Source organism: Atractosteus spatula, chromosome 12 (assembly GCF_055471065.1).
Source record: "Atractosteus spatula isolate fAtrSpa1 chromosome 12, fAtrSpa1.hap1, whole genome shotgun sequence".
Taxonomy (NCBI): Eukaryota; Metazoa; Chordata; class Actinopteri; order Semionotiformes; family Lepisosteidae; genus Atractosteus; species Atractosteus spatula.
The window spans coordinates 20,817,642-20,842,913 of record NC_142717.1 but is presented as its reverse complement, the minus strand read 5'-3'; the positions used below and the strand labels follow the sequence as shown (position 1 = coordinate 20,842,913).

At 36.3% G+C, this 25,272-nt stretch overlaps 2 protein-coding genes and 1 long non-coding RNA gene across 7 annotated transcripts in view; 2 read left to right on the top strand and 1 right to left on the bottom strand.

The window, feature by feature from the left end:
* Positions 1-258: 258 nt before the first annotated feature.
* Positions 259-16,729, bottom strand: mlh1 (mutL homolog 1, colon cancer, nonpolyposis type 2 (E. coli)). 3 transcript variants are annotated; one of them, XR_016093837.1, is made up of 19 exons: positions 16,459-16,729; positions 15,150-15,240; positions 14,546-14,644; positions 13,742-13,815; positions 13,302-13,374; positions 12,676-12,767; positions 9,774-9,816; positions 9,080-9,168; positions 8,548-8,660; positions 7,153-7,246; positions 6,909-7,062; positions 6,203-6,558; positions 5,325-5,473; positions 3,540-3,648; positions 2,958-3,021; positions 2,505-2,669; positions 1,601-1,693; positions 1,036-1,183; positions 259-677 (listed from the first exon to the last, which is right to left on the bottom strand). XR_016093837.1 is itself a non-coding variant. In XM_088928841.1 (19 exons), the coding sequence occupies exons 1-19, from the start codon at positions 16,563-16,565 to the stop codon at positions 510-512; spliced, it is 2,247 nt and encodes a 748-aa protein (XP_088784967.1). In that variant the 5' UTR covers positions 16,566-16,729; the 3' UTR covers positions 384-509. The 3 variants fall into 3 exon arrangements, 2 of the variants coding, with proteins under 2 accessions (XP_088784967.1, XP_088784968.1); XM_088928841.1 differs by having other exon boundaries at positions 384-677; positions 1,036-1,149; XM_088928842.1 differs by lacking the exons at positions 15,150-15,240; positions 16,459-16,729 and having other exon boundaries at positions 384-677; positions 1,036-1,149; positions 13,302-13,372; positions 14,546-14,642.
* A 213-nt stretch (positions 16,730-16,942) lies between these two features.
* Positions 16,943-18,969, top strand: LOC148822756 (uncharacterized). The gene is made up of 2 exons (XR_016093860.1): positions 16,943-17,221; positions 17,511-18,969. It is a non-coding gene; the product is annotated as an uncharacterized LOC148822756 (long non-coding RNA).
* A 3,813-nt stretch (positions 18,970-22,782) lies between these two features.
* The window catches only part of LOC148822755 (TPR and ankyrin repeat-containing protein 1-like), a 37,186-nt gene continuing 34,696 nt past the window's right edge, over positions 22,783-25,272 (top strand). Inside the window, exon 1 of one of the 3 annotated variants that reach the window (XM_088929495.1) lies at positions 22,783-22,849. Coding sequence is in view for 1 of the 3 variants with exons in the window: in XM_088929493.1 (XP_088785619.1) it covers positions 24,025-24,173 (149 nt within the window). In the remaining 2 variants the exon portion in view is untranslated. Of the gene's footprint in view, positions 25,088-25,272 lie in introns of all 3 variants that reach the window. The other 2 variants (XM_088929493.1, XM_088929494.1) reach the window with 2 other exon arrangements.

The window sequence follows — 25,272 nt, the reverse complement described above, 5'->3', positions numbered from 1 at the left end:
CACATTCTCATGGGATATTAATAAGTTATTGACTATCTTTAGAAAACTATGTAATGGCAACATTTACAGTCTGACTCATTCATACACATCACTTCTGAAGCAAGTCCCAGTTTTATTTCTCTGAATTAAAGATCTGTTCTCGTCACTGAACAGCCCTGTGAAGTGCCTACTATATTTAAATTTAGAACACTGACTCAGCCTGCTTAGTGACCTTGGTGTTGCTATTTACAATCAAGCTTATAAATAAAACTGAAGTAACATTAAAATATTTATTTTTCAGTAGTCAGAATCAGTCACATAAAATAAATGAAAACACTTTTCCAATAGGAAATAGTAGAAAACAAAAGCTGCTTACTAAGTGTTAGATAACTGTTTAGGAAACAAACAGTAATAACCCACATCTGAAGCAGAAAATCAGGCAAATCCTATCAGTGGTTAGATGATCTTGGATTTTTTTTCCATCTTACTGCATTGACCTTCCTTAATGTTTGCCCAGTAAGGATGCACCTTCAGCACCTCTCAAATACTCTGTAAAGATCTGGCAGGTTTGCAATCTGGAGGATACTGCCATCTTCTGTGAAGTGTTTCGGAGGAGCAAGGTGTGTCCTAAAAGCTTTGAAAATGACATGTTCAACAGTCCACTTCCATGAAGTCCCACTTGATCCCAGCTCCTCTGCCTATTAAAAACAAAGGAAAATTGAGAGAATTACAGTCACATGTTTTGCATATACTGTATGTGGAAATATGATCCTGATTACCACTGCTGTACCTTACTGAGAGAATCAGTGAACACACTCCTCTGACCTTTCAATGTCCACCTGTCACAGCCATTTGTATTTTACCATAGTATACGCCCCACAGGGCTCTACAGGACAGTTACACTGGATTGCCACGGTCCCTGAAATCACTACAAGATTCTAGCACATCTTGAGTGTATCTACACTGTGTGGCAGTCTGAGAAAGTCCAGCCAACTCCAGCCATGCTTTATCATTTGTGCGGCGCTATTTAGCTTTAGTTCATACATAAGCGTATACCTGCTGCTCAGGCCCTGCTGCCTCCTCCAGTATGTACTGTTTTCTGATGGAATAAAACAGGCTGCATTCTCTGCTGAATGAGTCAAAGCACACTTTCTCTTCATCCCAGTTCACCTGCAAACCATGATTTTTTTCCACGTTATCAGGCCTTAGAGATCAGAAACAGAATAAATAAATCATGCCAGACAACATCAAGATTATACAAGGTACTTGATGTTTTATGACAGAATACTGTTCATGGAGCTTACAACGAAGGCTTGGCCTCAGCTGTCCTAACTCAAAAGTAATACAATATATAAGCTTTTCTCCATTGCATACAGGTACGTCTTTTGTGTCCCTCTTTCTTCTTATCTACTGTACACCTTCACAGCTACCTTTTTATTAACTCCTTACACTGCATGGAGATAATAGCCTCCTCATCCTAAGGCTAGTGGGTAACCCCTAGCCTAGTATGTTAGGTTAAATCTTAATATGCCTAAGCCCTTAAATAAACACTTGCTATTTAATTCTTGGCGTTTCTCATGAATAGTTTGTTTAAAATATGAAAATCCTCCTCTTCCTGTACCTCTGTGGCCAGACGCAGGATGAACATAGGCAGTCCCTCTAGCATCGGGACATAGTTGTCTAACAGTAGTGGCAGACCAGTGAGGTTCCCTTCCTGCCAACAGATATAAAAACATAAATACAACAAGGAATAATGAGTGTCACTGACCACAACTCTCCCCCATGTGGCCACCTATTGTCATTACATACTGATTGGATATGGAAGAAAGCCATTGATTGTTTGATAGAATCAGCATTTTTCTACAATACAAAAAACATTTTGAAGCTCAAAATAATTGTATTGAAACAAATATATTATTTAAATGAAAGAACAAGAATAATTCATGTCTGCAACAATAGGAAAAAACTTTGTTTTGGACAGGTCACTCACAAAGACAGTACTGGTGAATTATTTTTCTTCTGCAGAATCAGTTAAATGTTCAAGAGAAAATTATTTAAAGCCAAAGCAGTAGAATATAAATTATAATATTGGTAAAAAATATCATCATTCTTTGAAAGATGACAAATCTTTCATTGAAAGTTCGTAGAAGCCATTACCCAGAGACTGAACTACACTCCTGTTTTTTTCAGAACCACAAAAAGAAAATTCAGTGATACACTAATAGTGTGCAAAGGAGCCACATTAAAGCAATTTTATAACAGTTGTTCAAGTATAACAACTTGAAGGTCACCAACTGTTTTCTCCTGAAAAAAAAAACAATTGTAATTTGTCTGAACATAAAACTGGTAAGACTAATAATCTTTATTTTATATGGTACTCAAGTAAATTTAGTTAAGAGAGATTATGATGAACAAAAGCCAGAAAAATAAGTCTAAATTGTGTCCTACTGACCTAAAAAATCTGCATTATCAAGGTCAAGAACTGTTGTGTGCCTGCTTGGATAATGGCTGTTTTGTTAACAGACCTCATCGATCTCCATGGAGAAGTAATCCTCCAGCATCTCTGCTTTCTTCTTGAGGAACTCCACAATATACTCGGCTAGACCCTCCTTGGGTCCATCTTCCTCTGTCCAGCCACTCTCTGGACTGTCCAGGGCCAGCATGGCCAAGTCGTATAGAGGAGCTGGGGTCTGCAACACAGAGCACCTCTTAGCATAAGAACACAGCACAGCACTTAACTCAGAGGTCTCTAAGGATCCTCCATCTCAGATTAGTGTATGAAAAACATGCTAAATCAGGGATTCTGCAGGCTAGACTTAGGAGACCAGTCTTGTAGAGGTGCAAAACAGGATAATTCCTTCTAAGATTTTGGATTTTGGCTAAGATAAACTACAAGAAGCTTGTATTTCTGTTTTGTAATATGAATCAAATTTCCCTAACCTTTCACATATTGGGTAAAATATTTTAAAATTACTTACGGATAATCTTAGAACACCAAAATTCCCGAAGTCATATATGAGAATCTGATAAAAGAGCTCCTGACTGTAATTAAAAATAGAAATGCGACAACATTTAGATTAATTATGCTCAATTTGAAAAAATTGTTTCATTCACATTTTTAAAGCAATTTCCTTTCTTCACTTTAATTTGCTCCTTCAAGTGTTCCAAAATGAATAATTTTACTGTAATAGCAATTAGGTAGTTAGGAATCACTGAAATGTTTCCCAACTGATGTGACGAGGACATGAAAAGTAGCCCTGGGTCAGCATGTCACCTAAATATTGGAAGATGCCATACTCATCATAGATTAAATTAGTTTCACATCTTATCAGAGATCCTAGATTAATTACTAATTATTTTTTATATCTTACATGAGCCAAAAGAGATCAAAACATTGATCTCATGACCAGTAAAGATAGATTATTTTTTCTGGAAATTGCTGTATAAATGTACTGACATTTTGTTTTCTTCCATAACCTTGACATGGACCAGCGCTGTAGCTAACCAGCCTGTAGCTTACCAGGAAGTTTCTTCAAACCAATATGGTGGTTGCAACTGACCTGAGTTTGGTGGTATTGAGGAGGTACAGTTTAGTTTGATGCTGGATGAGAGCCCACTGAGGGCTTACACAGCCCACATAGGAGTGATTTTGCAGCATCTCCTGAAGACCTTCAACAACAAAACAGTGAGACAACTCAATACAGGGAAAAATTACTAAAAGTGTCCTGCCTTAAGAGCATTTTCATTTTTAATTGCATTATATCTCACTATTCATTAAGCTTGAATTACTAGCCTTTTTCTCCCATAATTCATTTTAAAAACAGGTCTAAGAGGACTGCACAGCTCTGAATGTGTGGATGAGGATAATTATACACTCGAGTATGGCACACACTCACTGCTCACTGACAGACAATACAATATGATTTCTTACTTTGGAACAAAAATCTGGCAGGAATAATACATGACAAATGACCAATACAAAATAATACAAAAAAGTGAAAACACACATACTTGATCAGTAATGGAATATCACAAACTTTTTTCATTCAATTTGTATTTGAAACTAATCTTGTGATATGAATGATAAGTACAATATATTTGTACAGTAGGTAATTCCATGCAAACATTTATCTTACTGGTGAACTCAATGAGTAGCAGACTTGGTGCAATTATTGCCTCAAAGGGATATGTAACCAAATACTGTATATGCTGAAGTTTATTTAAATTGAATTTACCCAAGTACTTAACTGTCATGGAAATCACTGGGTTAAACAAAAAGTATGTTTTTATTTTAATATAATGCATGAAACACCCTAGAACAAAATGTACTGTATATTTATTGTACATATCATGATCACAAGTCAACTTTGCAGACTGTAAAACAAAAATAACAGTTATGATTTTGCTGTCCCAATATGTTTGGAGGACAGTGTACCTAGTTTGCATATATGGCACAAATAAGCCACAAACATATTTATGTGGCTGTCCAAAACATTTGCACCAATTTATACAGTCTATAATATAATACCTTATATTAATATAATACCTTGCTGAAGCGTATAACAAGTGCCTCACCCATAACTTTCCTACAGCTCCAGACCCCTGTATCCACCATTCCACATAGCATTTTGACCTGCTTACACACTTGTTTTAAATGCTCCAAAATAGATTTTATCATTACTAAACATCCAATATACACAGGATCTTCATCAGGACAAGATATAAAAGATTTTTTTATATTATATAAATATAATTATATTCTTTTTTATCGTTTCACAACTGATGATTAAAATGTGAAAACAACAATCAAAATCAAATACAAATCCATAAAAGCAGGCAATTGCAATAGGATTGTAATTTAGATATAACAACATTACCTGCTTTTGTAGACTTTGTTGAATGTTACATCTTTCACTTGTTTTATCAGCAGATTTTAACATAAAAAATACCTACTGTATATTATTTCAATATAATAATACAATTAATATAATACAATAAAATCTCTGTCAAGAAGCTAAGGTTTTGTCCTAAGAAAGATTTAATAAAGACATTATTATAAAAAAATAATAATGGCAGATAAATGCAAACGACAGATAATATACAGTAAGATTTCAGAACATTAACTACAATCTTAAAAGAAAATGGCTAAAAGCTCAGTAGACCACCATAAAAGTGTCTCTGCATAAAGATGGAAAAAATATCTGAGTGAAAAGGGTGGAACAATGTAAAATGTCTAAGATGGTTGCGAAGTAGTGCACACTCATCCCTCATGAGTAAGAGAAAAAGAATCTTGCATAGATAAACTGAGAATTCAGTCAGTGAAATGTTCCACAGACGCCCCTGACCTTTGTGGGCCTGGTCACTGATCACTGTGCGCAATTCCCTGATGCTTGTTAACTTTATGACACGTCTCCTCGGTAACGCAGCAGCGGTCAGGTTGCTCTCACTCTCGGACTCCTTCATTTCCACATCTGGGCTCACCCTGGGACGCTTCCTGAAGTGCAACAAAAAATACAGTCACAAACCATTCTGGACAAATCATACTCCTCAACAGCCACAAATCACAGTCTTTACATCAGCGGTACTTGCTGTGGTCTCTAGAATAAGAAGACACAATTAAGTCATTAAGAGGGATTAAGATAATCAAGTGGAAGCAGTCCTGGAATAAACTGGTTTACACAAAGTACAGTTTTTAGAAGTGATATAACAAATGGTAATTCAGAAGGAAAGAATGATGTTCTTGAGGCTATCCACAGTTTAAAGTATGTGATGTTAGACTTGGTACTTGGAACTTCAAAAAAACACTGACCTTTTAATCTAAAGGAGTAGTGTTAACAATCCACACATTGTGACCACTTAGCAATTAAATTTTGTTTCAGCTTTAATACCACTAATACCACAGCTTTGACACATTAAGACTTGCACATTACATTTTTCAGAATATGTGTTTGATAACCCCCTATTGTGGACATTGCCACACTCCAACTGAATTAATTGATGTGAGGGAGAATTGATTCTTCAATTAATCCAAGATAAATATTTCAATAGTCTTAGAAAATAGTTAAAATATATCTAAGGTACCATAAACAAAACAACATTAAAAGGTTAGTATTTTATGTGTAGAAAGAACAGCTCTCCAAAAGCACATAGTCTATATATAGCATGTCCTTAACAAACCGAAACTCCAAGTTTCAGAGTGTAAAAACTGTTTATAAAACCATACTTGGGGGGATCAGCAGGAGGTAAGCAGTCGGCACTGGTGGTCTCTGTGGGGTCAACCTGATCTCCAACCAGGGCGGCTGTCAAGTCTGCACCTCTCAGGTCCTGCATGTCAACGTCACAGGGCTCGGCCTGAGTACTAGAGGCAGTGCTGCACTTGGGCTCCTGCAGCTCCGTGGACTCGGCAGCAGGTGCCTGGGTGGCGTTACTCGCTGGCTGGAGGAAAGCATCCAGCTTCTGGGCCCGGAAATCTGTGCGCACCATCTGGTGGGCATACACTCTGTCAACAGAGCCAGAGGAAGAGCTGGAGCCCGGCTTTACAACATCACTGGAAGATACCGCGGGGCCAGGGAGGAGAGTCTACAGGTAGACAGCAAGAGGTTAAAAACAAGAAAGCCAATGGGACAGCCATAACACTTTTCACACTCGGTGAGGACATTCTAATACAGTATATCCTCAGATACAAAAGCCTATAATTTGAATAATTCAATTACCACTTGATATTTGTGACTGACAAAGTAACATTTTAGGCTCCTATTAAGAATATCTTTTGCAAACCTAGGAGCCATATAAAATACTCATTAAATATTGCAACAGAGATCTGCACTTAAGCTCACCACTGCACTTTTCCCTAACCTGAGCAGCTTTATGTCCAATGTGCAATGCTGTGAGCATGTATATGCGATACAGTGCCGTCTGTGCAGGCTCACCTGTGTGAAATATGTGCGTGAGGAATTGGAGCCCAGCAGCTTGCTCTCAATGTGTTTCTGCACACTCTCGATTATGCTGTCCTCATGCAAAAAGTGTACTTCATGTTTTGTGGGGTGCACGTTTACATCAACATTGTGGGGGGCGATTTCAAGGCTGTCATGACAAAACAGGGGAAAGTTACTCTTCAAGCAGACGCACTTTACTCAGTGGTACAAAATGCTCCTCTTCCCTGGTCACACCCACCTTAGGTAAAGGTAGGGGTGTGTGTTTTTAGGGAGATACGCAGCATAGACTGTTTCTATGGCCTTCTTCAGAGCACTTGATTCAACCAAACGATCTGAAAGGAGAAAACAAATGAGCAACGACTTCTAGGCCCAACATAAAAGAAGTAAAGATTTAGAAACAATACAAGGTTTTGGCGACCTGGATTCAGCTTTGAAGTTTCCCAATAAAATGTAGTCTTCTTTCAAATCTTTTATGACAAATATGAATTCAATTGAAATCTCATTATTATAAATTTCAGTAAATACAGGTAGTATTTAATAATTGTTTAGCGTGGTGCATCCTGTTCTGTATTTTCCACTGTTGTTTATTCTGCTTTTATCATTAATCGGTCTATTAACCATTCAAGCAAATGCCCACAGGCACAATCTAAATAAAGAACAGCAGCAAGTACTGTAACAACCCTGCTGTTTTAGAACATCTTGGAGGTAACATCTTTGTTAAATTGGTTAAAAGTTTTATATACTTCCCCAAAACAAATGGAATACCACTTCAAGACACAAAAAGCTTGCAACACAGGTGATTCATGGATTATTTTGTTCCAGAAATTAAAATTATTCTGAAGAACAAAATCTAATATTAAAAAGTCTTCCTTTTGCAGACAATGATGTTACTTATGACTTCAATTATGAATCATTATACATTAAAGTTGAATTCTTACCACTACCAATTACATTGCTTATTCAACCAATGGATCAAAGTTTCACTGCAAACTTACATGCATCAACAGTGCGTAGAAAAAAAATATATACCTCAGAAGTTATGAAAGGCTTTGTTGCTTTCAACAAGACCACAATTCAAAAGGAGCTGTGACAGTATTTATTTCTATTTATTGTTTTCTATGTGTTATAAGTACATTAAATGTATATACAGGTGTCCAAACAGTATGATATTATTTTTTATTTCTATGTCATTTTGCTATAAGTTGCATTATTTAGGAATGTACTGTTTAGTACTGTTTCATTTGTATTTTTAGTTTGTACTGTATTTGGTAGCTACAAGTGAAACAGAAACTCAGTCTAACTTACGGTCACTAACAAGACTCTATTCTATTAATCCCTATGGGAAAAACTCCAGCTTAAAGCCACATGGGCAAAGTTTCCACTCTAGCGGTCTTGGACCCTGCATATTTGCATTGTTTTTAGGGGGAAAAATTCCCCTTTCACATTCTCACAAGGGTGTAATTGGGTTTTTGTTTGACTTACAGTATATAAAGAGGCATGCATGCTGTTTTGGGGGTATGTTTTTTTTTAAAGGTATGCAGCTTATACCTTCTGAAATTGAATTTATGACCACTGTGAGTTCAGACACTTGGGACTGCCCTGGTTAAGGGCAGTGTATGTCACAGATACATACGGTTAATGAAGAGTAGAAAGATGCATTTCTTGACAGAGTAGTTGGCATTGGAGATGAAGCCTTTCAGTTTGTAAGCCAGCTTCTGATCATCACAGCCAACTTCAATCAACTCCCTGTTGAGGAGGTCAAAACAAGGGGGTACAAACAGTTCAGCACAATTTGAATCTCACAGCTTTGAATGTTTATACTGTGATACAAAGAGTGCATTAATGAATATCATGTAAAATCACTGAAGGATACTGTTCTGTAATCCTACAGATCTAGAATAGTGTGATACTTCAAATACCTAAAAGTGTGATATGTATTTAATGAATTAGTTTAACGATCATCTCTTTCCATCAAGATACACTATCCTCCATATTTTCCATGTTGCCATAACAGAAGTATGATTTCAGTCCTTTAATTGTCTCGATAAGCAAGAAACTGTGATGTTCCTTACTCTGAGAGCAATGTGTACAGCATTAAAAGCTTACATCATTTGAAGAGGCACCTGCAATGTCTGAAATAATTTTAAATATGATCATTTTCTTACCTGCTAACAGCATTGCCAAAAACTGCCCGGATATTATCAACTGTGGAAGCATTTGGGAGAGTTCTGACATCTGCCACAGTCTCCCCTTGCTGAAATAAAATAGTTAAAAACAAAGCAGAACTGGTCACAATAATCCCAAGAAAAAGAACACAGCTAAAGAGAGTTGCAAAACTCCTACCAGGAAGAAAACTGTTTCTCCTGTAGTACATTACAAGGCAAAACACTACTAGTGGTGAAACGTAACGGTTTGATCTCACTGTTCTGATTCAGAAAACACAGACAAAGTTAAAAGATACACATGTATCCACCCATCAATGAATAGTAAGGCACTTTTCATGGTGTTGGTCACAGCACACAAGAACTTTTTAATGAAGCACAGGGCTTCATACAATTGGAGACTGAGAGCACATGACCTCTCTCCCCACTGATGTGGCCAGTCCATCACAGGGCCTCAGGGAAACAGGGAATTTAGAGTAGATGAGCAAAGCTTGTCTTTGGTGGACTGAAAGATGAAACTGGTGCACCTGGAGAAATCCTACATGAATGGAAACCCCACACAGACAGATCCCCAGGACCAGAATCAAGCCCAAAACCCAAATGCTTTGAGTGAGCTGTGCCAACCAACACATCACCGTGACGCTCAATACAAGAATCGTTCCACAATTTTTTGAAAGGTATGAACACATTTACCCACCTTTTTTACAGCAAAGCTTTTACCAGAATTGTGTATAGCATACCTAAAAAACAAGATTTTTTGTGTATTAAGAGACTTGAGATTTAAGAGACTGAAAACTCTAACTTCTTTTGACATAACGTCCGTAAAGTACTGCCTTTTAAACCTTTCTGCAACTGTGTTTAGTTTTAAGATACAAACCTTAATTCTGCCTTTTGAGACTTAGAAAAAATATCTTGTTTAGTGACCTGGATTCAGCTTCTAAGTTTCACCCTAAAATGGAATCTTCTTTCATTTCAGACAATAACTTCTTTTATTACAGACACAAATTCACTTTCTCATAACTACAAATATCAGCAAATAAAGTTTGTGTTCAATAAACTTTTAGCATCCTAAACTGTATTTTCCACTGTTGTTTATCCTGCTTTTATTATTAATCGGTCTATTAACCATTCAAGTAAATGCCCACAGGCACAATCTAAATAAAGAACAGCAGCACACCCTGCTGTTTTGGAACATCTTGGAGGTAAAATCTTTGTTAAATCGGTTAAATTGTTATATACTTCCCCGAAAGGAATGGAATAATTTCACAACTCCTTTGGCTATATCGGGGTACTAGACATGGTTGCCAACTATCCAACTATCTATTTTTATTGAATCTCTAGCTCCTGCTATTGGTTACAATTATACTATAAAACATATCCAAACTGGAGCAATTTATCATAAAAGCAGTTTATATGTAGATGTTGCTGTTCTTATAACAAACAAATATATTATAATATAATAGATAAGGGATTCAATTATATGCTAGTTTGAACGAACTACATCATCCTAATGTGAACCCATCCTGAAAGTCCTCACTAAGGATCCTGAAAGATGGCATGGTATCTCTCTATCTCTAATGGGCTATTTAGAACAAATATAAATTCTATTCTGAACTAATTATTTTCTACAATTGACAGTATAAAATGGCTTAAAGCAATCGACAAACAAGCAAATTCTACTGGGGAATTTGCTCCCATCCCTTCAGAAGAGTAAATTAAAAAACGGCCTAACAGTACCATAGTAGCTTTCATTCAAGATGCTGTTGTCTTACACTTGCTACAGTATATTTATTAGACACAACAAGATGAAAGGAAAAGACCCTCTTGGCTATGCATACAGTTAAGATTATGGTCCATTAGAAACAATTAAATTGAAACATATTACAATTATTTATTTATTACAATTTGAAAAACTGCATTCTATCTGAAATTTAATGTTAATATTTGGAATTATTCTTGCCAGGTAGTTGCTTCTTTCACTATCTTCTATTGACAGGGGCCCTAAAGACATCAGTCAAGACAGTCTCTACCATTATTATTATCTCCCCTTGTTGACAGGAGGCTGGAGAAAAATCACAGGGAACTAGAATATCACGTAAGATCTATCCATTACTCTCCTCTGTGGATGAAGAGATTTAAAGCTCAAAAGACGAACTGGTAAGGGATTTAAAATTAGACTAACAGACTTGTTTGGAAATTTGTATGATTCGATACATTCTAATTTTTAGTTTTTACTTCCTTCAAATAGGAAAAAGCTTGATCTTACTGAATTGGAAGCATAGGCCAAACTACAGTGGCCATCAAAAATCTACACACCTTTTCCACAGAAACATGTTTTGTAGCCTAACAGTCTGAAATCAAGACACATTAAATCAGAATTTATTTTGCATTTACATTTTAACAAAATGTAACACATAGTAACAACCTCACAGTGAAAAGAAATTCAAACATTCTGAAAAGTAATTACAAATGAAAACACATAAAAAAAAGTTGAATAAGTATACACCCCCCTGAGCCAGTACAGTACTTGGTAGAAGCATCTTTTGCTTGAATTCTAGCCATAATTCTGTTTGGACAGGTCTGTTCCAATGTAGCACACCTATATTTGGCAATGTTTACCCATTCCTCCTTCTAGAACTGTTTTAGCTCAGTCAATTTGAGTAGTGGTTTTCTTCCTTCAACCATCCTGTCCAGTGTGATATAAAGTCCTGCAAGTTCTTCAAAGTTTCTGTTAGTCTCTGTGATTAGTCTTCTTGGTCATCCTATCTGGAAAGACAACCTGATCTAGGCAAGGTAGTGCTGTATACAGTTCCTTCCACTTATTAATGATGGTATTGACTGTGTTCCAAGGGATATTTAAGACTTTTGAAATATTTTTATATCCATCTCCTGCTCTGTGCATTTCCACAATTGTATCCCAGAGGTCTCCTGATAGCTCCTTTTTGCCCATAGCTAACTTTAACTAGATGCACTACCCAGCAGAAAAGACCTATAGGAACAGCTGATTTTATTCTGAAATCATCAGAATTGCTACAATATGGAAGGCAATTGGTTACACCAGAGTTAATTTCAATTGCTATTACTAAGGGGTGTGTACACTTATCTAGCCCATTTTTCTAGGATTTCATTTTTAAACTCCATTCAGAATGTTTGAACATCTGTCTTTTACTTGGATGTTTTGTGTTACAATGTGTAAATAAATCAAATAAGTTCTGATTGAACATGTCTTGATCTCAGGCTGTTAGACACAAAATGTGTTACTTGGGAAAGTAGCTTTCCATAGGCAATGCATCACCATTAAGCAATGACAGGACACACTTCTCCTTAAGAAATCACTGCATCTTTATCTTTTACACAACCATAAGAGTGCAGACTCCTAAAATTACAGAAAATATTTCATCTAATATTATTACTTTTATGACCATATATGTGAAATTCCTTTTCATTTATATACCTTATTTACTTCATTTACAGTAGTCTGTAACAACTGTAGTTGTAACCAGCTATTACTCTGTATTATCATTTGATTATTTGTGCTTTAGTATTACATGTGCAGTATATTCATCTATTTGTAAAAAATCAATTTAAAAAAAACAGACCTGCTAACCACTTCCACAATTTTGGAATACTCTTCGCTCGGGCTCCTCAGGGCTTTTCTTCGTGTAGCAACATTGTAGAAAAGATCTTCTACCTGCACATAGAACATTTTCCAAAGAGACTGCCAAAAACTGGAACTTTTCTCTGTGTTAGCATGGGTTAGAGAACTAGAATCATCTATGATTGTTTATTACCACTTCTAATTAAGTGTACTGAGAGCTCCAGTAGAGATCATTCAAACAGATTATTAGTCACTTTAGATTTAATTACTTGGCAGCAATCCGGATTTAATCCTGCCTGTGAAAGAATGATCTGCCTGAGAAGAGATGACTGTAAAGATCTCAGTCAACATTCTTCAATCAACTCAAACTCAAAGTAAAAAATGATGACTCAGAAAAGTCTGAGGAAAAAAAATCTATCTTTAAATCATGAAAAAATACATTAAATATTAGTATTAACATGGGATAACAGAAACAAATATAAAAAAAGCAATCCTTATGCAAACTGGGATTTTTTGCCAGTATCAGTGATTCCTACCAGTAACAGTGACTTATAAATAAAGAAATACATGATTTAATTTATTTATAAAAAACATTGAAACTTAGTTGCATTATACAAAAAGACTCACAGTAATCTGTGTGCCCTGGTTTCCAGCACATGGTTTGGGAGGTACCTTCAGCTTTCCATCACAGTAACTGGCTCTAAATGGACAGCAGATACAAAAAAGCCTTAACCACAAGACCATAAACCAGGGGATATTCATTTAGATAGGAAGATCAGTGTTATTTACCTAGCTCTGCTATAAAAAAATAATTTACAAATATAATTTTTATCTAAACTTTCATGTTAAAATAATAAAAAAAGTAATATGTTGTCTATACAGTATGTGGCTCCAGTGTACACCTGAAGCTCACGAAACAAAGATGATAAATATTTGGCAAAGTATCTGAATGCAAAAATACCACAGCACAATCCTACTATCAGCCACAGCTCTCAAGGCTTGTGGAGAGAAGTACAGGAAAGGCAAAATGGGCATAGGAATAATGCGATATTGTAATGTTTTCTTACCTATATGCACATTTACCATCAGCTGTTTTGGTTGTAATTGTTACATGAGCCACATGGCTTATACTGGCAAGGGCCTGTGAAAAGATTTCAATGTTTTCTTGAAGCATGGTTTAATTTGCATTAGAGTTTACAAACCATCAACTGCTTACATAAAGAAACCTATTAAATAACATTACTTCAGACAGATACTAAACAAATTGTCCGAGAACTGCAAGTACGCATTAGTGAAAAACACAGCACTCTTAAAGAAGTGCTCAGGAAAGAGAGAAACCCTAAAGCTTATTATATAACCCATGAAACATGCAGGGTCTAGAAGTAATGGATGTCTAGAACTTCAAACAACTTGTGATGCACAAATTAAATATCAATAGTGGCATATTTAAATATTTTAAGTTAATTATGGTGTCACCTGAAAAAGACCCAACAGTTGAAAAGTTGTGTTTCTTCTATTTTTCAATGGGGAATTAACGTTTACTTGCTCCTAGGCGTACATTGGGTGTACTATAAAAGATTTTGTTGTATCCCAACCAAAATGTTATGTAATATTGCTCCCTCAATTTTTTAAAACTATTAAATCTGAAAGCAAATGCTTACTAGTTTTTATACACTGAATGTTTTATTTATTTGATTATTTTGTAAAGTGCATTGTGTTTTCAGTCTACTTAAGTACAAACAACATGTTGGCAACAGAATAAAAAAAAACTGTGGATAAATGTATGCTTTCCTGTAGACAACTTCAAACCAGCATGCAGTAAACAAAGAAGAGCACAGTATAAATCTAATGTTCTTCTCAGTGAAACTTACCTCCCCTCTGAAACCATAGGTAGATATGGCTGTAAGGTCTTCAAAGGTCTTTAGTTTGCTTGTAGTAAATCTCTCACACACTATTTCCAAATCCTCCTTCTATTAAAAAAAACAGCACAAGATAACAAGTTAAGTAACATGAATTAATAAACTGCAATGCATAATTTATTCTGTAATGTCGGACAATCTTAGACTAACATTCTGAATTTAAGACAGAATAGCCTCACCTCTTCATCATTTATATCCACACCTGGATATCATTCCTAACTAATGTATTTAAAATACTAAATGTAATTAAATATAGAAAATACACCTTTAATAACAGATGAAATTAATATCTTAAAACATTTTTAATTAACCAAGGATCTTCTTATACTTGTATACTATATATTCACTTTTCTCTCCCTATTCCATGAAATGCAATAAAGCAAATGAAGATGGTCTGATGTATCCCGGCATAAACAATTCTCCATAATATACTGTAGATTACATACTGTTTACATATTAGATTAACTGATAAGCAAACTCTCTTCACTACTCATTAAATATATAATATAAATTAAAAATCAAAGACCATTTTCTGCAGCTCTTACTCTTTACTTACCCGGATACCTGTGCCGTTGTCCTGAATCTGGATCAGCTTTAGCCCTCCTTCCTTCACTGTAACCTGTATACTGGTTGCTTTTGCATCCAAACTGCAAAAAAAGTTTACCAGTTGAGTATTTAATGTTCAGTTATATTATCATAGAAACAAATGTAATTTGCTATAAGGCAATGTTATTCACTTATAGTGACCTTGCCTACCATTATTATATACAGGGAAACTCCTAAGAACTGGGACAATGAAGTATCATTTTTGCCATTACTAATTATCTTTGTTATCATTTTGTACAGTACTAATCAAATCAAAAGATTAATATGAGGCATATATTAAACCTTTGGCTTAAAAACATAAAAGTTTTTGTCTTCACTATCAGGAAGAATAAGTGGTAACTTCTGAACTTTTGAACTGGCCAAATCAATCTCCTCATGTGAAGCCTATTGAGTTTTCATCTTATTTGGTGAAGAGGAAACTAAAGTCAGAAAACTCCAAAAACAAGCAACATCTGAAAGTGGCTGCAGTCAAGCGGCTGCAAAGCATCTCAAAGGAACATATCAAGAGTCTGGTGAAAATAAAGGGCATGTAACCAAATACTAACTTTACTCATTGCTGAAATTGGGGGATTGAACACAAAAAAAAATTTGTTCTAACAAGGTTTAACATGTATTCACAAAATCTCCAGAAATAAATGCTGACATTCTGAACACTTGCATCATATTCATCTTTTGATTTGAAATACATATTACAACCGTACACAGCAAAGGTGACATTTCACGTTACTGTCCTAAAACGTAATATTTTCACAGTATATAAATGGCTCAGTACTGACTATAACATTCACCAAATACAGAGTATACTGTACGTTTTGGTCTGGTACACATAGCCTCAGTTCTATTTTTTGCAACTTGTCAAAGACACATATATATTGCTGTGAAATTTGCGATGCAAATAAGGTGAAAATATAGATTCAAAAAACATAAAATGAATCTGCCATTTTCAGCACTTGCCACATAATATAAAATGATTTTCAAAGTGCATTAATTATGAGTTTTCCAGCATCCCAATACTGTGAAATGTTTAGACAAATGATCGTGTTAACTCTATGTATTGTACACAACATCGGGTAAACAATGAACATTAAGGCATTCTCGCAAATTAAAATACAGTTCAATCCACCACCGATACCTACCCTTCTAGAATTCTCATATTAATACTATGTACTACGTCTCCTAACTTCCTTTTCGGTTAAACTTAGTTTCAATTTAGTGTAGCCCACCCAACAATGTTAGTAACATGTTAAGTTAACTCTTACCAATTTTCTATCATCTCTTTAATGGCATTAGCAGGCCGTTGAATTACTTCACCGGCGGCAATGCGATTTACTACCGCCTCGTCCAGCCTTCGGATCACCCCAGCCATTTTCCAATCACTCCGTGTGTTTCGCACGTTTCACGGAAACATAATCCGCCTAAAATACAATAGAAAAAACAGACGCACAGCAATATAAAATACACTAGTAACTGAAGACACGAGCATTATATTGTAAACACTGACAGCAGGCGCGGGGAAACGCAAATCCCTCCTACTTCCTGAACCCATTGGATAACATTTACCAATATTACGCCACCACAACGTCTCTAATTTGTGTTCTGACTAACAATCTAGATTTACCACCAATGAGAAAATAGTCCAGCAACTCACCTCCGCCAATCCCTTTTCTCTGGAAAGAGCAGACTTGCGCAATTGGAAATTGCAGACTGCTAGTGTTTGAATGCGACGTGTCAATCATATGGCAAGTGAAATTCTTTTCCTTGGAAGGTCTTACTGTAAATATATACTGTAAATTGCACAACTGCATCATGCTTTTGGCGAAAATATGTGACATGCAGGTGTGGTTGGAGAAATATTGATCAAATGTCTCATAAGAGAAAGGGAAAATTATTAAATAAGTACAATCATTTATTAAATTTGTTAAAGGACATTACGGGATATTACGAATAGATGGTGTTTCATAATGGCAAAAGTGCTGCGAGACTAAGGTTGTGTGACAAAGTGTAACTGACGGAAACCATACAGTAAGTCTTCACTGGCCGATTTTTAAGAACTTTATTTTCTTTTCACAAAAATACAGGGAATCACAAAATAGAAAGCTTTACATTAATATACATACTTAAAACAGTATATATGATAACATCTCATTACGTTTTGACGCGATAATAGTTACATAGCAACAATTTCTCCTGTTCTGGTGCAAAGCACATTCTTTACTTAAACATGATAATGTTTTTCATAGTTTCTTGAGATATTGTCCTATGTCGTCTATTTCCCACAGATTTCTGCTTCCTCTCTCCCTTCTCTCCACAGATCTCTGAGGTAATAGTTTTCTCGGGTGATGAACAGGGCAAGGCTACCTGCTGCCTTGACTGGGACCTCGATGCCTTTGAACACCCCCATGTTGCTCACTCTCCACAGGGCGTCTTTCCCACTGTTCACCACGGCCCAGATTCTGGCAAACACGTCAGGAGGAAGTTTGACAGGAGAGATGCCGTATATAACGAAAGCAGCGGTCAGGAAAATTGGGGCGAAAAACCGCGTGGTCAAACAATGCAAGGTCGCGGTGAGCTGGAGCCCAGCAGCTTAGCAGGCAGATACCCCTGAATCGGACAACTTTCCATCAAAGCACATACACACACGGGAATTAGAAACACGCTATTGTATCTTAACAGCGCGTCTTTAAACTGCGGATGAATACCAGGCAAAACACACACACAAACATAGGTACGACATGCAAACTCCACACAGTAAGGCGCTCCAGACCTCACTCGAGCACACAAACCAAACAATGTGAAACAGCAGCTCTAAATAGCCCGCCATCCTGAAGAGTGAATCGTTAATGGACAGTTTCTTTTTATTTGGGTGCGATTGTAACGCAGAACGATACATCTTTAAATCAGATCTGGATTAATTATTGGTATCTGACTAAAGATTTCTTTTGTAAATAAAAAACATGAACAAATCGATGTTGGGAAGTTTGATATTACATCATTATTAGATCTCAAAAGCTCAGGAGGTCTTTTTGTTTAGGAATTGAACACAAGCACTGTTCTCCAATACTCCAATCCTGAAGGTGGCAGTAATAAATGTGAGGCTTTATACTCTATACTTCATATCGAGGGAATATTTACGAGAAACGACTGATACTGCACAAGAAAGTCATCATAGTAAGATCATAACAGCTTTTCAGACATCAAAAAGGTCTGTTAATCAGGTTGTGTTATTACAACAGCAATGTTAAAACTGTGTGTGTAAAATGTAGTTGCTGAAAAATGTGTGAGTTGAATTTCAAAATATAGTCCACTTTTTCCTCTTGCTCCAGTTTACGTGCCATATTCGTTTTCACAAGATTTTGCGTAATTACAATTTTGGATGCTTCAGAAATTAAAGTTAAACATCTTAAAAGAGGCATTTAAAGTTCGTCCATGTGTAAACACTAACATGCTTTACGTTTTGATGGTATAATAATGTAACGCCCTCGCCCGGGGGTGAGGAGGAAGCGCCCCTAGGCGCTCGTAGTACCGCTGGGAATGCTGGGAGTTGTAGCCGGGGAGAGTCTGAGGGTCAGCACGATGACCAGCAGCTGACCCTACATGTGTGAATAATGTCATAGTTCTAGTGTCCTGTGTAGCCTTCATAGTGTATAGCCTGTTGTTAAGTAATTACCACCCTAACGATGTGTACGTGTTCCGTCAGTCTCCTCATGTGTGTGTAGATCCTCTGGTTTTGAGTGGTTTCGATAAAAGAATAAAACAGTCGCTTGGTAAAGTTATCGCGTCTCCACTAGTCCTTTGTCCTGAAAGAACCTGAATACGCTACAATAATTGTAGACATTGTGATGAGAAACAACATAAAATATTAATTTCTTTTTTTTTTAAATAGAGCAACTGCATTGGTCTGGCTTTGTCGTTGGGCACCTAAAACACCAAAAGGAATGACAAATTCAGCATCCCTTTGCAAGTTGTTGTTAGAATGAAAATTATTAAGACCTTGGAGGTGCAGTACTTGTGGTCATGAGTATGAAAAACGTCAGAAGTTGATCAAAATTAAACATGGAATTGATTGGTGGCAGAATCAATCATTGTTTTTCTTTATTAATCATGTATACGTCTGTACAAAATTAAGTCAACGTTAATCATTCCATTCAAACGAGCTACCTAGCCGCAAGGAATATTAAATAAACTGCTGTAGGAAATTGTAAGAGATGTAATTACCTTTAGAATTAACCTTTAGAATTTTATAGTGCACGAATAAAGATTTTACTTTGAATTGCCAGCATAACTGAATTTTTAAATTCATGGTAATGTTACAGATGATTTATTGTTATCAAATGATTTTAATAATAATGGTAAATGGTTTTATTACCTTTAAAACTGGTACCATATGCCTTTTGACGTACCTGTACTTGTATTAGTATAAAGTAAGCATTGCATTCACTAAGGCTCTTAAGAAAATTAAAAGATTTTCAGTAACAAGGATTTAATTGCTTGCAGATTCACACATACTGTACATACAAACACATACGACGATAGACTGGAATGGTCTAAGAACATCGAGGCCATCTATAAGAAGGGACAGAGCCGACTCTACTTCTTGAGGAGGCTCAGGTCCTTCAATGTGTGTAGTAAGATGCTACACATGTTCTATCAGTCGGTGGTAGCGAGTGCCATTTTCTACGCAGTGGTGTGCTGGGGCTCTGGGATTAGAGCAGTAGATTCCAAAAGGCTGAACAAGCTCATCAGGAGAGCAAGCTCTGTCATTGGGTTTGACCTGGACTCCTTGGAGGTAGTGGCTGAGAGGAGAATGATGTCCAAACTAGAGGCCATCATGGACAACTTCTCCCATCCCCTCTATGACAGGCTTGCAGGAATGAAGAGCACGTTCAGCAATAGACTGATTCATCCACGGTGCGACAGGGAGCGCTACAGGAGGTCATTCTTGCCGTCTGCCATAAGACTGTACAACGCATCCACCTTGCGTCTTGGCAGAGGCAACATTGACAGTGACCTGTTTCTGGACTAAACGCATCTACACATCTACTGCTACATCTGTTCTCTTTCTTTTTCTTTTTCTTTTTCCCGTTTACAACCACTTTTTGTGCAATATATGCCAGGGACCTGTGCAATACATTTATATTTATATCTATAGTTACATCTATATTTATATTCATATGTGTGATATGAGTGTGATACGATTTTCTGTGTACTGTTCTGTTCTAGTTTGTTCTTGTGCGTCCGGACTGCGAGTAACTCTTGAATTGTATTGTATGTATTGTACTATTATTATATAATTTGTTACACTGTGGCTGTGTTGTGTGTGTTAAGCTGCTGTTGCACTGCAATTTTCCTCACGGGATCAATAAAGTATCTATCTATCATCTATCTATCTATACTGTTCATGAATATATATGCCATGGATAACCATACAGTATGTTTGCATAGAAGGCGTTGTACACAACTTAAAAAAAAAACTACGTTAGAAGCCAGATTTGCATTTGGGTTCATATTTGTTTTCTTATCTGTCAGGTGTGCAAATTAAACATATTGTGTTGTAACCACCCTTTCTTTATGTTCTATAGTGTCATTAATCAGAAATACAGCATCTATGATCAGGTGAGTCCATGTGCAAAAAATACTAAAATATTTTTAATTTTTATTATTTGAATTTTGAAGTGTTTGACAAAGGACTTTAAAGGGATTTTATAACTATTAGGACTCATCCAATTAAACACAATTTAAAGCTTGCCCTGTTGTCTTTTTTTCATGTGTTTGTCAGTGTCAAAATGTCAGTTTGGTATTCATCATATAACTTATTATTCCAGTAAAAAAATGCACTTTGAAAAACTGATTCCCAGTAAGTATACAGTGAGTATTGAATATGTTTATCCTTTTGTGTGCCTTCCATGCATACACATTGTGGTCACAAATTCTGGTCATACTGAACCAAAGTAGTAGTGTGTATTGTGTCAGTAATGATGGAAATAGTGTTCAAAAGAGTCCCGTTCACTGCTGCCGTTATCTCAATAGGAAAAGTAATTTTACTAGATTCTTTGGTGAAAGACACTAGACTAAACCACTTTTCAGGTGAAAATGAAGGTGAAATGGTTTTACAAAGAAGGTGAGTATCTTTCAGTGTTTGTGTTTAAAATCATTTAATACCTCTTCATTGTTAAATTGAAGTTACTGATACAACATACAACTGCAGTTTTTTTATGGTTTGGTTTTAAAATAGAGAAACATTCATTATTTTTACCAGCTTACATTATTTTAAAGGGAAAGAAGATCTCCATTACTGATATGAAAGCTAATGATTTGGATACAATTGAAATTGGTAACTTATAAGAAGACATTTCAGGTTTTATTACTTGTGTGTTAAACTCTAAGGCCACATCAACAGCACTTCAAATGTTTCAGCCAGTTTAGTCACTGTAGATTAAAAACATAAAAATGTTTATGTGGCCTTTAAAAGGCAAAACTAGGAATAAATTAGAGCTTGCAAGTACAGTCCAAGCTAATCTGTAAAGATTAGTTCTATATAACTGTAGTTCTTTATAACACAACTCAAAACAATCACACATTAAGTTGATGATTCCCATTAACATGCTCTTTTGGATTTGGAATCATCAACTTAATGTGTGATTGTTTTGAGTTGTGTTATAAAGAACTACAGTTATACAGAACTAATCTTTCCAGACTAGCAGTTAGTACGTACTTGTCTCATATTAGAGAAGCTGTGTAATGGCTGAAAATGTAAACCTCAGATACTTTAGGACCCTGCGTATTATTTAATCAGCAACCCCCCTCTAATCTTTTTGGTTCAATTTGTAACGTCTTACTCTCCTTACCACGTACTGTAGAGATGCATGCTAGTAGACATTCTGCTTGGCAAATGGCTCTATAGAAACCTAGATAGGTTCTCATTTTCAAGACTTTAAGGGTATTTAAAAGAAGCTGGGTGTCTTTTATCATGGTGTTTCCGCATAAGACTTATTCTAGATATTTCGAAACCTTGTCATTACAGTGGCACAGAGACGGCAATTCGTTCTGTCGGGCAATGTGACGTGGTTTTAGGATTTCGCTAATGTTTTTATCAAACGGACCTTGGAACTGAATCGCCCATATCTTTGCATAAACACATTCAGTATTACAAAACAGCCATGGATGAGCTACCAGGAAACCTATCAGGACCACCTACGAAATAAACGAGAAAACGAAACCTACTGAATGTCGGCTTCATTTATCAGCAACCAATGTTCTGAAAATATTACCATAAGATTAACATATATGTGAGACTTAAAATTTGCATTCTGCTTAAGGAAACGGGACTCAACACTATTGAAAATCCAATTCTGTTTTCAAGATTGACTACTAATAAGGCAATTAAAAGGTTCTGTTTGTATTAAACTAAAGGTATTGTATTTGTGATTTAACACATACGACTTTAAAATAGTGAAATCACAATTACACTTAATGAAACTAAAATTATTATTGCTATCCTAACTGGTTTATAATCGCAAAAAGAAACCTAACTAATTCGTAACTCCTTTTCCCCGAAATGACGTCACGGTCGATCCTTCACACAGATGTGCTACACTTGACGAGCAGCAGTTCGTAGTTTGTATTGGGTGTAATGGACTAATAAACATTTAGGTAAGCTTGGATCATTTCTACTTCCTAAATAATTTTCAGCGTTTTAATTATTTTTGCAAACTTAAGACAAATATATGACTCAAATACAACAGAACTAGGGTATAAAAGAAAAGCATGGTGTTTAGTATATTTTCCTTCAGATAGGTTGGATCTTGTCTTGGTTCCACGTATTGTTAGGAATCATGTGCAATCAATACATAAGTTTGTAAAAATGTTAACAAGAATGAAGGAGGTAAATGAATGATAAATCGTTGTGTATATTTCAATATACTTTCTCTGGACACTTAAGAAAGCGTTTTGCCTGTTATGTCGATTCCAGTATAACAATAATAATAATAGCTGTGCAAGTTGTCAACGTAATTCAATAATGCAATAATTAATATGTTAGGTTTTTATTTCGTGTTGATATTGCTCTTTTTTTTACTTTCAGTTATATCCTTAATATTTCGCAATAGTTTGCTGTAATATTAGATATATGTAAAATTTAAAATTTGGAGAAATAGCTGTGTTCTGCCAACTACAAACTTTGATAACCAGCCAACAGGCTGACTGCTACAGCTTCCGTTCCATTATCTTTATTTGATATCAAGTATTTTTTTCTAGGTTAAAAAGAAGATATCACCCTCTGTTTGAATACTCTGCTTGTAAAAAAGGTTTTTGTCGTGGAAGGGGCGGTGAAAGCACAGCCATATTTATATTAATAATTTGGCGGTGGATTAATTAACTTGGTAAAGCTGTAATGTGGAGCTGACGTGTATTTCACAGTACCTCACAATGTACAGTATTGTGTATTTAATGTCTCCAATTGTAACGTTCTGAATTTAAAGTACTGTTTTTTTTTAAAAAGGAGAAGCTATGCGTTTTGATTTCCCTAACTTTGTACTTATCATCGTTGCATTGTTTGATTGCTTCTAGAGAAAATATGGTTGGCTATTTTGACATAGTGATCGTACAGTACTTGACTTCCATTTGTAACCCTACTTTTCACAAATATATATTCAAAAGGATATGTGGTTTCGCAGGTTATGTCGAATTAAACCGTATTTAACGTTTTTATTATTGCTGATATTAATCATTTAAAAAAAGTTTTTTTGAAACGAAGGCTTCCTCCACTTTTTATCTTCTTTGTTGGACACAGCAGAGATCTTAGAAGCTTGGACACAAAAACATATTGTATGTATAACATGGGGGTTGATAGTGGTGGCAGCTGCAGAAGACTGTTCTCTTCAGGCACCTTTTTGCTGTCTGGCCCTCAAAGCTCAACTCTCCTGGCATGCAATCCCAGTTCTCTTCTCTTTTCATGGGGAGCCAGCTGGTTCCTAAGGTATACCCCATTATTATTATTTTTTCTTCCATATAACCACTGTCTAAAATAACCAAGGGCTGTCAGTGGGCTCTACTGTTCCATCCGGTATCATTCTCTCTAGTTGTCCTTTAAAGGCCTGCAGTTTTGCTAGTGCTAGGCATTTCCAAGGTGGTATTACTGGAAGCTGCAAGACAGGTATGTACTGTATGAAATCATTTAATCAGTAACTGCACCTGCTTGGTTTTAGTCAGTCCTTTCTCACTGCTCCGCTACAGCTCACCCTTACTACCTTTATTGTTCCACATGGGAAATGTGTTTTGCAGGCAGGTAAAAGACATAACACAATACATAATACATTTAACACAACATGAACCCATTAACAAATAATTATCAGAGATCAGTCACTGTTGGCTCTTACATATGGCATCTGTATTTAACCCTGTCTTGTTCTCTGCATTGAAACCTCTGCTCACCTCACATCTACTGTAGCAGTAGTGGCCTGACCATTCTTCAGTGTCCATGTTTCTGTCTGTTGGCAGTATAGCTGTTAGTGGTGGAGCTGTGACTACTGTGTGTGATTCTTGAGGTGGTATCTGTATTAGCTGTGTGACTCTGGTCTAGATCTCACAGAAAATGGGTTGTGCGTTGGCTGCAGTGCCTGCTGTAATCTTCTCCTTCCTTACTGACTGCGTGCCACCTTTTAGGTGGAGCCTGACAATTTCCCCATACCGTTTCTAAGTTTTGGGAGCGTTTACAGCTGATGGGTGTGCAGGTCTCCTGGCATCTGCTTCGGCCCCTCTACAGGGGATGTGCTGCCTCTGTCTGCCATTCAAGCAGAGAACCAACAGAACTCTCTCCAGCCCTCTGCTCCTTCAGGCGCATGGAGTTGTCTGACTTCCTCTACTTCACAATGTAGCGAGTCAGGGCAGCTGGTGAGCTTGTTTCCCTCATCTTTTAAAATGGAATTTTCTCTGCCTTCTACAACCCTCCTTTAAGCATGAGCTGCATGATGATGTAAGCTGGGTGGAACTGGATTCTCTAAACAAGAGCTGCTAGAATCGGCCCCTCCTTAGACTATTTCGGCTTCTGCCGATCAGGTAGCAGATTTATGCTGCAG

Excerpts from the sequence above, each read along its gene's own strand:
- mlh1 (XM_088928841.1), bottom strand. The coding sequence starts at position 16,565 with ATGGCTGGGGTGATCCGAAGGCTGGACGAGGCGGTAGTAAATCGCATT. Across the intron at positions 7,247-8,547 it reads CTTTCTACTCTTCATTAACC|ATCGTTTGGTTGAATCAAGT; the intron begins GTATGTATCTGT and ends TTCTCCTTTCAG. Across the intron at positions 3,022-3,539 it reads CTCAATACCACCAAACTCAG|TCAGGAGCTCTTTTATCAGA; the intron begins GTCAGTTGCAAC and ends TTTTAATTACAG.